Raw genomic sequence first — 15,840 nt, forward strand, 5'->3', positions numbered from 1 at the left:
TGCAAGCTATTAAGTATTGCAGGATCAGATATTAACCAGAATAATTAAAGATGTTCCCCTATGCCTTTTATTGGGAATTCCTTGTGTCATTTTCCACCTATTATCAGCCCTTGGTAATTTCTGCTGGATAAATATGTGCAGAAATATGGAAGTGCCACAAGCACTTTTGCTCTCAACTCCTATGATTTGTGACTTTGCTCAGAGTATGTCTGACTAACCATTTGGCTAAAATGGCAGCACTATCACAGCCATTTCAGCTACTATCACTGTCAATCCCAATGAAACTGAATGGGTGTAATTATGAGATATTTTTAAGAAACATACTTTATACAGACAGGACCTCTGAGGGCAGTAAATTCTAGGGCTCAGGGAAGGATGTGCAAGAACAGTACTTTCCACTTTAAATTACATGTTTCAGTGTCTAATTAGAAAGTTTCAGTGGTTTCACTGCTTTCATCTGTTTTGTGTCATAGCAAGGAAATAGTACATATTTTCATTCACTTTGGTTTTTTACGGATTTACTCTATATTTTAATGATATTTACACTTCACAGAATTAAAGCAAGAAAAATTTCACATCACCTTGTGTGCCTCGTGTATCATGGACCAGTTATCCATCTAGAGTTAAAAACAATGGTTGCAAACTAGGTTGCAAACAAATTTTGCCTAAGGCATGAACCATAAATTAAAGTAATAATCGTCCCCGTAAGAGACAACTTTTTTTCACTGCTCTTTTAAAAAAGAAAGTAGGTCAGAGAAATTTAGGATATTTTAGAGTATGTACAGTATTGTATTGTTTGCCAGCACCTAATTTACAATTACAGAGCTGCATGAATATTGAAATGATTCAGCTTCCCATTATAAATGTATGTGGCAGTTTGGTTGTTGATCAGTTTATGAAGTTAATGCAAATGAAACTGTCTTCCTGTCAGCATTGAAATATATAATGCAGTCATGTTGTATATTCAGGGACAGGCCATTGACAGTCAATTAACAAGTTTGATTGGTATGTCAACTCATTCTTTTGAATTGTTAATAGTATGTTAATAGCATTCATTTCTTTGTGCAGTCCCATTTGCAGCTTCACAGTTACAGCTATTTTTTATGATTCTGAGTAACCTAAAATAGTGCCTTAATAATAGATTATTAAACACCTGTCTGGTGTAGCTTAGGGAGGTTTTTCTAGACTGGGAGTTTGCAGTGGATCCCTTTGATATTCAAATCAACAAATGATAGCCTTTTTATTCAAAACGTAAGTTCTTTTGATGGTTAGCTTGTTAAGAAATATTCAGCTCCAGTCTGACCTGATCTGGTTTCCCATGGAAAAGATCTGATGCTGTTTGAAGGCTCATAAATGGAATGCCAATGACAATTTGTTGTTGACGTTTTGCTGCCTCAGCCTTCAGATGCTGCTGGTTGATGTGCCGCTTTAGCTTCACCAAATAATGCTTGCAGGTAAATGATCTTCTGATTGATCAGATAGTTTCAAAGCAAAGAGTTCTCTTCTGTGGTCTGTAGGCATGGTTTTTAGGCTTGGAGGGGTACTTTAAAAGATGCATCAAAGTTGACAGATGAATCTCGAGGCAAGGAATTATGGGAGACAGCAGAATTATGGGAATATTTTTGAGAGAATAACATATTAGCAAGAGTTTTGAAGACCTTCAAAGGTCTATCAAAGCAGCTCCCTATAGCAGATTTATTCCTCCTTTAAAAAAAAAATTAAATTGGGTACACTGATTAACTCTCAATTTCCTGTGTTGGAAAGGTGTTGAGCTGGTTTATTGTTTTCTAATGACATTTTAAACAGCATATTTCATTTGAATTTCGCTATTATCTTGTTCTGCTTACAGAGCCTAATCCTGCAAGGTGCAATTTCTGCTTTTACTGAAGTTTGCATAAAATCAAAGCATTTCATCACCTTATAAGGCCAGGGTATACAGTGAAAAACATTCCTTTACGTAAACATCCATAGCATTTAGCTAGCATTAAAATCATGACATAAAATAGCAGTTGGAATAACTCTTTTTCTCCACATTTCTTCATATTACAGGCATTATTCTTTTATACCCTTCTCCATTCCCTGCTTGGCCCTTCCTGACTGTAGCACAGCTATTATTCTGAGGAATCAGACTAGCTATTAGAAGTTCAAAACGTACATCACAGAAACAGTTCTTTTCTCTTTAGTTTGAACATTTAATTATTCACTATCAGCATGTGATAATTTTTCTGCAAAAACATGTAATTGTTTTTAGTTGGAGAGCTGTATGAGTTAACTCATTGAGATCTGAATGTCAGAAACTCTGAGTTTTGGAGTCAAATGCTGTGAGCAGTTACATTGCCAAGCGTGAACTCTGGAATCACACACTGAAAGATTCTTTGTGTTAACTATACCTCACTGGACATGATAAGAAATAATTTGTGCTGATTGAACTTGGGCCAAACTTTTTTACAACAAAACCCAGTCTTTTCACAAAATCCTAAAACATAACTTAAAACTGGTAGATGAATGGTCAAACTGGGCAACCTCAATCTTTATGTCATATACATAGAATGTAAAATTTATATGAGACAGTTTCCATCACTGAAAAGTTTGGCTTTTTTATATACTTTTCGAATACTATGTACTGTTTAGCTGATAATTAGAAGTTCTTTCTGCTGGGCTGAACAAGCGAAATATTAGATATTTTCATTGTCATACAAGGTTATGTTTTCAGTAACATACCTATAATTTCCCTTTACTCATAAAGCAATATTCGATATTTAAACTGGTCTTGGAGTAATTTGTATACTTTGATACAGCCTCTGTTTTTGAAGAGATGCTACATTCATTATTTGTAAAATTCAAATTAAAAGTTGAAAGCTTTTCTGATAATAATGTCATTGATATTGTTCCTAATTCATCATTTCTGTGCTTAAGTTTTAACCATTATAGATCTAAGAGAACTTCTTGATCCTATCTCATGTTCACATTAGGCTTGTGTAAGCATTTTTATTTTCCAAAATGTGGTAAAAACTCCCTCCTCGACATATTTTTTATTTTGTCATCTTGTGTCTTTTGAAGTCCCAAAAACTCTGTTCATACAGAATTATCTGCCTGAATATTCTGTAATGTAAGGCTTATCTTAAGTGTCTTTCATAGTGTTAGATGTTTATCATTTCAGAACCTATAAGGTAATAATGACCAATTCATAGCAGTTTGGAATACTTGTCATTTCCTCTTTAGATAAAGTTAGACTATCAAGATAGAAATCCTAAACATTCGTGTACCAGTTTTGATTTAATGTTCATTATAAAGCTTTTGCACTTCATAACTAATACTTTTCATCATAGAGCAGGATCATGCCATCCTATATTATTCAAGATCATGAATTTATTTAAACAAATTAGAGCAGTTCCAGTAGAAGATATTAAGAGATGTGCTTCCTGGAGTGCCCATTGTCACAACAGCACTGTCATTATCAGGCAAAAGGAAAATACTAAAGAAGGGATTTGAACCTGGGTCTCAGCAATATTGCAGCTGATTAACCTAATTGCTGGATTATTCTTTGCTGCAGTTTGCCCCTCCCTTCCTCTTATTTAGCCCCTTTTAGTTTCAACACTTGGCTTGCTACCCATTTTTTCTATATCAGAGGGCTTGACTCTGCAATTAGTTTTTGCTAGCAAAATAACTACTTTTATTAATAATGCAAACAGAAGGGCTAAGCGCATAGTAGATTTGCAGGCACTGGTTCTTGACATCACTTAGTGATATAAGATGGATAGAAACATGGTTGCAGTTTAAATGGCACAACATGAGAAACGTATCTCATTAGTAATTTTTTACTTACTAATATACTGTCAATATAGTGCAATTTCCAGTTCTCAACTTTTATCTTTTTAAACCACTTAGAAAATTCCATAAAAATGAAATAAAAGGAAAAAGTTGAATGTACACAAAACCAAAAACTATCCCCAAAAACTTAGAAAATATGTGATGCGAGATAGTAATGCCATACCCAGATGAATATGTATTAGTGTATAGAATATAATTATAATACAGTTATAGTCTAATTATGAAACAGAATTAAAATAAAATTTGTTCCAGAAGTTTAATTTTTAAATGCAGGTTACCACTTTATCAGTAGGTAAGTTCTTTACTTCTTTTCTTGAAGTGCTGCCGATCTGAGTTAATATCTGCCCACTGAAAGCTCCATAGTAAATTCTGCCTCATTGCCTGGTTAGGAATTTAATGTTACTTTATATAAGGATGTTGTCCACACTGCAGCTCTGATAAAAAGATCAGTATTTAAGCATACAACAAATAAAAGTTGTGAAAATGTGTGTGGATGAGCGTATGCAGTTTATTTTTGAGATTGTTGTTGTGTTTCACTAATTTCCATTGATTTTATTTTCATTTGTTAGGAATCTCTGGGTTTTAGAATAGTTGATAGCATGCATGTAACAAAGGCATTACTTTCCTCGTGCGTTTTGTTTCTTGAATTGCACTTCATAAACATTGTAATTCAGATTACATGAGAATGTATAATACATCATCACTGTGGAATTACAAATTCTGTAAATTCATAGATAGGTCATATCTTACTGCTCAGAACACTGAATTTTTGCTACGGATTCTTGCTGTACTGCTGGATTTAGCAGGATTTTGCAGTTGATACCATGGAGTCCCTAACACCTAAACTCATTTCATTGTCAAGTCTGGTTTAATTGATGATGCAGAAAAGATAATATGACATTAGTTTGGCCAAGAATATTAAGTATATATGTAGATCTTCGTTTAAAATTTTGGTTTCTGTAAGTATAATCAGAACTTGACTTGCAAATTTGCATTATAATATGTATCCCTAGAGAAACATATTTGCTATTTAAGGATGTATTATCACTGAAATATGAATAAGTAAGCAGAGTATTGTGATAAATACTGTATGTCATGTAGGTTATATTTTATATGCATTGTTGTAGTATATACTGTACCTCTAGCTGCACAAACAAGTCTACTTTCGTTTCCACTAGGAAATGGTGGTAATACATATTATAAATTGGACTTATGCACTAAATAATCTTTGTCATACATTAAGCTGTTTTAGTGTTGGTCACTGCTTAGGTAGTCATAGATGTAAGTAAAATCCATGTGAGAGTAGGTATACATAGAGGATGGGTAAAAGCAAAAAAAAAAACCCTCAAAACCACACTCTGTGGCGAGAATGAGAACTACTGCTTTTAGATTACTAGTTACAGTTAACTTGTTTTCAGTTATCTGGTTCTTGGTTTTATGCTACTGCTTCTTTCTCATCTCCCAGTTACTACAAACCTTCTTAAAGTAGCCTGTGACAATCATGAACAGCGTATTTCAAGTAAGAATATTAAGCCAAGTGAAGGCTGGGAACAAAATCTTTTCTGTAAGAATAGAATGTCACGGTGTTAATGTGTTTCATACACTGTGAATTACTGTCGTGTGATGAACAGCTTTCACTTTTCAGTACAGAGTATTTTCTCTGCCTATCTGTCCCTCTTCTGTTTATAATGACAGTAAACTATTTGACAGTTGGCATGAATAAGGATTGTAGACAGGTAGGAAAGGGAAAAAACAGCTCACTCTTTACAGGATTTTATGATTGCAGTCTTGATTCTCCTTGAATGCTGAATTCCACAACAGTGGTGCATCCTTAATCAATAGCACCCTTACTGTTAACTGAAACTTAAATCTAGAAATTTCTACTGTGCTTTCTTGGACTGCTTTATCAGTGCAGTGATAGTTGAACTGGTGATTTAACTTACCGTAAGTGGAAATTGTCAGCAGAAGCTTCAGTTAATGCGGGAAGGAGATCATGAGCCTACTTTCTAACTGGATTGTGTGTATAAGGATAAAAGTAGGAGACAAAGTCTCTAATATAAACACATATGGGTAGCTAAGGAAATCACATCACTTAATCTTTTATCTTTATCTTCCTTTAGATAATGTGTATATGGATACAGTTACTCTATAATGTCTCTCCCTTATGTACTATCCAGTTCCCTAGAACTGTAGAGAAACTGTAGAGAAAAGAAAAATGTAAAAATCAGGGAGGGAAGATTGTCTTGTGAATGTGCCAGCTATTTCTTTCTCTGGTGGTATTTTATAGAGATTTTGTTATGAAAATAAATTTAAGATTAAATAGTAAAACCACAAATGAACTGTGTGTAAACCCCAAATAAATGCTTAGGTAACCTCATGCAAGTCGTAGATATTTTCCACTTGACAGAGGAAGGTAAAACCAGGGGGGGTTAATTTTCACATCTTTACCTTGGCAGATTAGGATGCTTATCATAATTTGAATGCTGCTATGCTGAGCTGCAAACTGAAAAACAGTGATAATGAAGAAATCTAAAAACTCTTGGAAAAAAGAATTGGCTCTGAAGAATCATCTGAAGCATTTATACCACCTTTTACAGACTTTCTTTTGAAATCATATCATACTTTTTGTAAAGGTTATGATACCTGTTTGGGGAATTTTAACAAATTTTACTCTTTGATTAGAGCAGTGTTGTGATAACAGAGACTGCAACTTCTTTTGTCCTATACTGAATGTGCTTCTAGTAATGAGAAGTTATGTTTTAATATAAACTGTTCAACCGTTCTTCAGTCAGGTTTTCTCCCTTGTTCTGAATAACTGTATTTCAAAATATTTTTGCCATATGTTCTAGCATGAGTTTTCATTTTTCCTAAGCTGTCTCCTTTTCGTGTTTGCTGCCTTCATTTCAAACCTATCTGTGTCCATTTTTATTATTTCTACTGGTGCACATTCCAATTTAGTATCCTCTGTGGGTTTCATTATCATGCTGTTAATCCCTACTTTCACTGACTTAATGAAGATGTTAAACAAAATCAAGCCTAATACCAATCCCTACGGCACCCCACTTCAGTTGCATTGGCATTTTCATTACTCTCTTCTTACAGACTATCAGCTAGTTAACAGCATTTATAATTAGGAGAGTTAAAAAATAATTTCCAGATATGCTTTATCAGATATTTTAAGAATTCATATGAATTATAAACATTATCCACCCTTATCTCTGCATATATAATTCACTAGAAAACACCATCACCTGTGGACATAATATGCATTTGCTAAAAATGTGGTATCCATTGCTCAAGAGTTCATGTCAACATTATTTTTCTCAGTTTACACAGTTGGATACTAGTCTTTTCTACCTTGCTTGTCTGGATCCTGAGAAGGCCTTTAGTTTTTTCTAGTAAATACGAATTTAAGTGTCTCATTCCCGATCCCTACCCTAGTTATTAGGAATAGACTCATCTGAGTACATTTTTTAAAAATTTGTTTTGTTTGGCATCTTTATTTGAAGTGACATGAATAGTAAATGAGGAAGTGTTAATCAGTTTGGAGGTTTTACTCCATCTTTTAGATAAGGTATGTTCATAAAGCTAAGTGTTCTGCAATTTTTCACAGTTGGCAGATTTGCTAATGTGGTTGTGTGAGAACTTGTGATTTTTTCAAAAGCTTGAGAGGAATGGTAGGCTTTGTAAAAGGTGGCAGATTAATAGTCATGAAGACTAGAATTCCACTGTCCCAAGGAAGAAATGCATCAAAGATTAATACTCTTGTTAGCTTGCTCATTTTAAAACAGGGAGACTGCTCTTTTTATATTTAGGAAAAAGCACCCTTCAGAATGTGGAGAACAGTTTATCCTCTATGGCAATTAAGTTTTTGAGCAGTCTACTGTAATTTTCCATGAAGGAGCCATATGTACCCTGGGCACTAGTACAGCACATGGGCCAAAATATGTGAATTAAGTAAAGATTATTTTTACCTTAATTTTTTTTCATTTCCTCTCTCTCTCTCTATGGGAGATTCCAAGTTGACTGAAACAAAAATCATGGAGATTTCAGACTAGTTATCTGTCATGCCCACATGGGTATTTTAGATGGCAAGCCTTTTTCACCCACTTTATTGAAATCTTTCTAGATGTTTATAACTACAGGTTCTGACTTTAAAAGCTGCATTTATTTTTGATTTATATCTAATACTCCCTTGGAATACGAATGACAGTTTTTAAGGTGGGTTTTCTTTGTGAAAATTTCAGGTTTTGAATCTTTGTCTTCTGTAAATCAGAAGTGTGGGGGTTTTATTTCTGTCAGTTTTAGGGAATAAAACTGATTTGACATTGATCAAGATTTTAAAATAACCAACACATTGCCAAAAATATGTACGTAACTATTACAATTTTCTGTGATAAAACAGTTTTTAAAATTTTAATTTCAAGCTAAAACTTTGATCTTACCTTCTCTGAAGTTTTTGACCTGATCATCCCTCTCAAGTCCGTACATTTAGCATTTCATTAAAATTTAAGGTACTACAGACCTCCAGGAATGTATTAGATGAGATTGTCTGCTGTAAACTCAGCACTGTCAAAAGGCTCATTTTGAGGTATTTGACTTTTAGAGGACTGCAGAGGTGTTTACTATTGGGAAGTATAGAGGATGATTAGGAGATATTAATTATGTTGGTTTAGTATTCATAACAGTATTGTTGTGGCTTCTTCAGATGCACTGTTGAGTTTAAAGAACTGCCACGCTGTGTGCTGCTCAGTGTTTGTATACTGTGTGATGTGATATTTCTCCATGGTATAATTTAAATTAGGAAATGCAAAAAAGTTTTAGGTGTGTTGATAGCATTATGACACTATGTTCAGTGTCAAATAGGACTTTGTGGGATGACGTATCCTAATTTTCCTGAATTGCAGAGAAAAAAAATACTACCTAGGTTAGCATTTATGAAATTGCAGTACATTTTCACTTCTTGTTAAGAAAAGGTTCTATGAATTTTCAACCCCTAAATATTTAAATTCAAAGAGAAAAATTTACAACACACATTGATAAAATAATTTTTAATAGTGAAGAACAATACTAAATTCTGAGTGTTTTGTAGTCTTGTAGCTTAGGTGATCAGATACATATTGAAACATCCATCCCAAAATGAGAAGTAACAAAACGGACTCATGGCGTCTGAAAACTGCTTCACAAACCCTTTAAAACTGTGGGAATATTACAGCTGGTTCAATAAAATAGCCATAATGTGCTATTAATTAATTGTTATTGAGGTTTTTTGACCTAACTAGGAAAAGAAAATTATCCAAAGGGAAGTTCTGAAGTTTTCAGTATGACGTGCAAACATTTGACTAAGCTATATATGGAGTCTTAGAAATTTAAAATTTTTTGTTCAAAGACAATAAATTATTATTACTACTACTACTAATAATAATAATTAGGAATATATCATTCAGTGATAACTACACATTTTTACTCAGAAGAAAGCCTGTATCAAACTCAACTATTTGTTATGAACTCATTCCTGGAATTTTCAGACTAAATTTGTAACAGTTCAAGAAAAACATGAATTATATTGAAGGTTGGATGTATTAGAATCATGTTAGTCAGATGCAATTTGTTTTCATAGTGTGAACTTCAAGCTTTTCAATTACTGTTGTCTAAACAATGCCTTTAAAAAGTTTATTCATACTAGTCAGTTGAATTAAAGATGTCACATTGCAAAATGCAATTTTGCCAACATTATCTAAAACAAGAGGGCCCTAGGAAGAAAGGATTATCATATATTGAATAAAAAGTTCACCACCTTGCAGCTTTAATCCCGTTAGAAAAGATTATTTCTATCTAACTTAATCAGCCAGAGGTCTTTATTGCCTGGAGTATTAATTGATTTAGGTCTTCATTAAGGTCAGAGGTACCCGTGGCTGACCAGAGGCAGCCTATTAGTGTGTTGTCAGTTCTGCTTATTTACATTGACTGAGCCTAATGGTGGCTTGTGTCACTGTTAGGTCAGGGGGTCACTGAACCTTTTGTGCGCCCTGACCTGTTAAAGGGCAGCAGTCACTCAGACACCAAACTGCATTCATAACAAAGATTTGGCTGATTGCGTATTGACTCCTTCCTTCCAAGAAACACGCATTTGTGGTTCAACTATTAGCATTTACTGCAGTATCTGTGAGTGACTGTGTGAGATCCCTCTGTTAGAAGTTTCCAGCAAGTTTTATATTGTCAGTTAATCATGAGCAAGTTTTAATACCAGCAGGAACAGTTTCATAAACTTTCTATAGTTGCTCTTGGCCTTTAATAAGAGAACAACTCATTGCATATCTGTAGGTATTCTATTACTTCTGTTTCTTTCTAGGCAACAATTCCAACTTTTCCTTTCTAATTAGCATCTTAGGTTAGACCTCAGTCAATTAAGTCTGGTTTTCTCATTGTTTCTTTTCCTGATACATATATAGGAGATATGTTGTGCCCTTTGGTAACTGAGAATACTATTAAAAATTATTTCATGGGATAGAACAGTTCCAAGTCAGTTCTTCTGGTTGTTCCTTTCGATTATACCATAGATGCTTTCCTTCTGTTTTCATAATAAATGAAAGCACCTTAGAAAAAAAAAAGCTACTATACAGTTTTCCATTGGTATAAGCTGTGCCCTAGATCTGAATTATACTTATCCCTGCAAGACAGCTACACTGTGAAAAGTGGTAATTCTCAAATAATCTCTTAGCTTTCTATCTGTGAGAGTATGCATTTGCATCCTCTGAGGTTCTGATTGTCCGCTGAACTCCCCTGATTATTTAGAGTTGTGCTGATTGAGCAAAACAGCTGCTAAACTATTATGTTAACTTATAAGGACTCACCTTTCATTTAACTTGCAATGATACAAATGAAAATAAGAAGGGAAGAAAGGTGGAATCACATGAGACCCCATTTATAACCTGCTTACTGCTGTGAAAAAAAAATGCTGGAAATAAATTTGTACAAGTGAGCATCTCAGCAGTATGAAGCTTGAGTTTTCAGGGTTGTCTTTGGATCTTTATTTAAATTTTAATTTATTTAAATTTTAGTGCTGGAAATATGAGTATGGTCTGCAGTGAAAATCAAATCACCAATGAGACAACTGTATACATCTGGATCCTTTAAGGATCAATATAGATCCTTTATATTGTAGTTTTGTTTCTATGCTGAGTTTCCTGTATAATGCAAGCCGGCTAGGCTGGATACACTGTGAATCTATACCCTGAAAGATCTTCTGTTATCCTCGTAAATGCTCCAAAAAGATAAACTGTTGCAAGGTTCTAGCAGGGTTTTGCAGAACACTTTCACAGCACAAGTACTGACACCATACATTGTGACAGCTCCTCTCGTAAGATTTCAGTACTGTGAACAAGATAGTATGATGACTTCACTGATTTAAATGCCTTTTACTCTGCTAACAATTTTCTGTATAATGCTTCAAACATTCCAGAGACAATGTCTTGAAACCTGCTAAAACAGTGTTTATACTGGTTTGGTGCTTTGTCCCTGCTGATTATTTGTGCTTGCTTTTCGTGACTGAGTCACTGGGAAAGAGAAGAGAGATGCCCCTCCTCCTCTCCTTATTCTAAATTATGTCCCCTTGAAATACAGTTGCTGCGAATCTGTGGCCATTTTTTTATCCTTTTCCCCTCTTTTCCCCTTGTATCCTCCCTTCTATAACATGGTGGCTTGTTGGGAACATTGTTTTTCTATTAATTGCCTCTTAAGATACAAACAAGTATGTTAGGAACAGAGGGATTTTTTTCAATTGGTTTTTAAAAAACTCTGCAAAATTCCCACTGAATCTTAGCCAAAAGTGGTGCCAATTTTGCTCAAACCCTTCAGAGATTTTTTTATGACCTTGCTTATGACCAGTGGGGCTAATTGTATCAGAACTGTCCAGGATACTTTAAGAAAGTGCTATCTTGGTCTGTATTTCAAAACACTGACAGATATTTTATCGTTAATTAGTATTCATATTATGTCTCAAACAATCTGTTCAAGAATAGGGGAAGTGAACTGGTTGAACAGCTCTTCTGTCTACCTAATAATTAACATGGGTGATGCATGGAAAACCAGCAGCTCAGCAGGGGAAAAAAGGAAGAAATACAGTCAGTGTGATTTTTTTTTTTCTGTAGAAGTGTAAGCTACCTGCATTAGAGTTTTTGACTAATGCATGGATTTTACTTTGCAGAGGTGAAAATGAATAGTTTGCTTTAAAGACAAACCTGTGCCCCTCTGAATCATGTCTTTCTGAATTTGTTTCTCATCTTGTCAGTATGCCACTTGGTAGCTGGCTGGACTCCCTTGTTCAGTGGCACATATTTTAAAATAGCGCTGTAAAAAAAAAAGAAAGACCATTTGTTCCTATAAACCAAAATATTGCTTTAATATATTTTTCCCAAATTCAAGATTATATATAGCATTATCAAACAATATTTCAGGTATTTTAAACCATTTAAATAGTTGATGTGTGGCAGTTGATATATTGTTTCCTCTGCCTCCTCCCCCTCTTCAGCTGCTAATCATAGAACTTGTATGCCAAATTGTATAAGATACTCTTCCAATAGTTACATGTGTGAGTCTTTTGTGAGACACAGACAGTTACGAGGACAGATTTGGAGATGCATATGGGTCTGTCACATGGTTTGATTGCCATGTCTTCTAGGACACAGATTTCTTTTTTAATTATTCTTAATTCTGAGGAATTTTTACAGTTTATACAGTAAGTTCTGCAAAATTCTTCCGAAAGATTCCTTACACAATTTTCTCTGTCTTTACTCCTACCAAAATTCTTCCTGTGCTGACTTCAAAGCTGCTTACGCCCACCTTACTTCCCACTTCTATACTTAGTTTTCTTTTGATAGTGAATAAAATTTACTGTTTCACTGATTAGGAAATGCACAGACGTTCTAGAGAAGTGCAGCATAAAATGATGAAAAGTTTTGATATTTACATTGAGATTTTATAAAAAAAATCTTTGAGATGTCTGAATAATAAGAATAAATGTTTCTTTTGCTGGCTGCTGTTAAAAAAAGTAGGTCTTCAGAGTGTTGCTAGGAAGATTTTGGAAAACAAGCCCAAAGAAACTGCATTGCAGTAGTAAATCTGGCCACCATTAAAGTCCATTTTCAAAAGGTGACCCATCTCTTTGTTCAAGTAGCATTCTTCAGCATTTTATTTTCAAATTGCAATTTGCTTTTACCTCCTGGTGGAATATCATCACTTTTTGTTCATACACAGGCATTTGGGTGTTCTAATATCCTAGTATATTTTTACAGTATTTTTAAATTAGTTTACTAAAGATGTTACAGATATGTACTTTCTTACATAGTTTTACATAAAACAAAGCTTAAGACATAGAAGATTTTAAAAATAGCACTGAGCCAAAGATGATGTGCATCATCACTCGAAAGAAAAGAAAACAAGAGCATATTCAACCATGTTGGGCATCAGTGTGATCCAGCAGCTGTAACACTCCACATCAGATTATTGTTTTGAGCTGACATACATCCATGCATTATCTTTAGACTGGCATATTTGCTCTGTTTGAAACAAGTGATGGCAAAGAACAGCACTATTGAATGAAACTGGCTGGAAGAGAGAAAGGTGCTCCCCTTGTCTTCAGTAAACTCTCAGAGTCTTATGTACTTGATGTGACTGTCTCCTAGGTTGGTGATGTTCTCTACTGTGCTGGACAGATTGCTCTGGTACCCTGCACGATGCAGCTTGTTGGCGGTGGCGTACGCGCAGAGGCCAGCGTTTCCCTCCGTCACGTTGGGCGAGTTCTCCAAGCCATGAGCCAGAGGACTGCTCTCCTCCACGTCATCACAGCCAGCTGCTACGTAACCGACAGCAAGAGCATTCCTATTGCCCGCTCCATCTGGCAGAAGAAATTGAGAGAATGCAAAAAGGTAGCTGCCGTATCCATTTTCTTCTTCCTGGGTTGTCTTTTTTTCCTCTCTGAGTCTTGCAGTAACATCAGAATTTTTGCAGTACATTTCAGAGGGGTTCAGGTAAAGTTTTGATTGAGCTGTTATGTTCTGGCTCATAAGTGGTTGTGCACAATTGAGAAAGAAAACTGCTTAATAGAAAGTTATATTCACCACTACTTTGTCATAATTCCCCAAAGCATTGTGTTAAAGAACTCTTAAAGAACAGCAAATTTCTCTAACAAAAATGTGAACAATTCCTCATTTGAATTACTTCTGTCTATATATTTTTGCATAATGAGAAATGGGCATTTTACTTCAACGTTTTGTCAGTTGTTCTGTTTAGGGTTTTTTCCCGACTTGCTTACAAACAATATTGTTATGATAACTGATTTTAGCAATTTACTGCTCATTATTGCTTTATGTTCAGCTGGACTTCTCAGACCACATCTGGACATGCCTGTCTATTGGTTAACCCTTGATTAACAGCATAAAATTTGGACAGTGATTTATAATGATGCCATAATAATTCCTGATTTGCATGTGCCCCTTTTCTTAAAATAGCCATGGAACATCCAGGCAGCACTGAAAGATAGTGACCACAAATCTTGTAAATAAAATGTTACTTCTTCCCAAATGCATAAAAACCAAACACATAATTGCTGTATTATAGCCTAATAATTATGTTCTCTGCACTGGGCAAGTGTCTTTCTGAGTAAAGATATAGACTTCACTTACATGCTTATGCATCTCAACTTGATTTACTAACAAAAAAACTCTCCTAAATAGTGTTTATTACTCCTCCAAGACCAGGTTCAGATCCAATATTGAAACTGAATTCAATTAGTTTTTCTTAATTAAATACCGATTTTTGTTCTGTGACCAGTTAGTAACATACCATGGCCACAAACCCTCTCTGCTTTCTGATTTGCAATATATAAGATTGGAAGACAGATTGGTGGTGTTTGCCAGTTCTTTGAAACTTATCCATGTACAGTCTTTTAGGTCTTCCATAATTACTATGCATACCAGCTACTCTTTATCAGTCTTTTATTTCTTCCACTTACTAAGATGACTAGGCAGTACTTGCTTTTTTAATTTTTTTTAGCTACCTGAAAAACACTGAAGTTGCTTACTTTTGAGCTATCACTAATATCTGTTCCATGTCATTTTTTTGATTGTTCAAGCCATAGCTTAAAAATGGATTGTTGCCTACATGTACTCCTGTGAAGTAATAGCTGCCTGACAGTTTTCAGGAATCTTTAGGAAAAACATCCTGCAATCAGGCAATCCTGAAGAATGTTCATAAGTCTTATGCTGTGTTTATCAGATCATAATTCAGTAATGACAGTATCAGAAAGAAAAAAGAATAGATAATGTGTGCCACAACACCTTCTAAAAATGCTTTTGAAAAAAAAAAAAATGAATGGGATTGAAATGTTATTAGCAGCTGCATGTTCTTATTTCTATAATTTTGTCAATAGGAGGTTCAGACAGAGGAATTAAATTTTTTCCTCAGGATATGCATATTTTTTGATTAGTAGAGATTTATGTACAACATAAAGCAGAGAAAAATACTTACAAATATTTCTATTACAAGGAACTAGAGGAGGGAATTACTCTGCCCTGAAAATACAGTTGTTCTGTTAATGAAAATAGAGATTCTGTATTGAAAAATGATAAATTGTTCTTCAGTTGTACTTCCACCTCAGCTATGCCATGGTATCAGTGAAAACAAGTAATGCAGTTTATACTTCAGAGCAGCCTTCCAGATCCTGTAAGATGTGGCCTTTCTGTAGAAGACAGAGTGTGGTGGCCTTACTCTGAAGGCATATGCCTTATCTGTGCGGTTTTGTTCAGGTTTTGGTATCCCAGTGCTACTACAGAGAGTTCTGTTGGATACCATGACATGACATAATGGTCTGTTTTCGCCAAGTAAACCAAGTCAGCCAGACCAAAAGTATGTTATTATCCTTAACTTTATTTAAGAAGTGGCCAAAAGCCTGAACCACTTAACAACCTACAGATTACTTAATAAGAACAAATGGTTTCTCAGTTGAAATTG

The 15,840-nt window shown here is 34.7% G+C and overlaps 1 protein-coding gene across 3 annotated transcripts in view; it reads left to right on the plus strand.

The window, feature by feature from the left end:
• The window catches only part of DPH6 (diphthamine biosynthesis 6), a 192,737-nt gene that overhangs the window by 119,420 nt on the left and 57,477 nt on the right, over window positions 1–15,840 (plus strand). For all 3 annotated transcript variants that reach the window (XM_063398831.1, XM_063398829.1, XM_063398832.1), the window contains exon 13: window positions 13,515–13,757. In XM_063398831.1, coding sequence (XP_063254901.1) covers window positions 13,515–13,757 — 243 coding nt within the window. The remainder of the gene's footprint in view (window positions 1–13,514; window positions 13,758–15,840) is intronic.

This window comes from Prinia subflava, chromosome 5 (assembly GCF_021018805.1).
Source record: "Prinia subflava isolate CZ2003 ecotype Zambia chromosome 5, Cam_Psub_1.2, whole genome shotgun sequence".
NCBI lineage: Eukaryota > Metazoa > Chordata > Aves > Passeriformes > Cisticolidae > Prinia > Prinia subflava.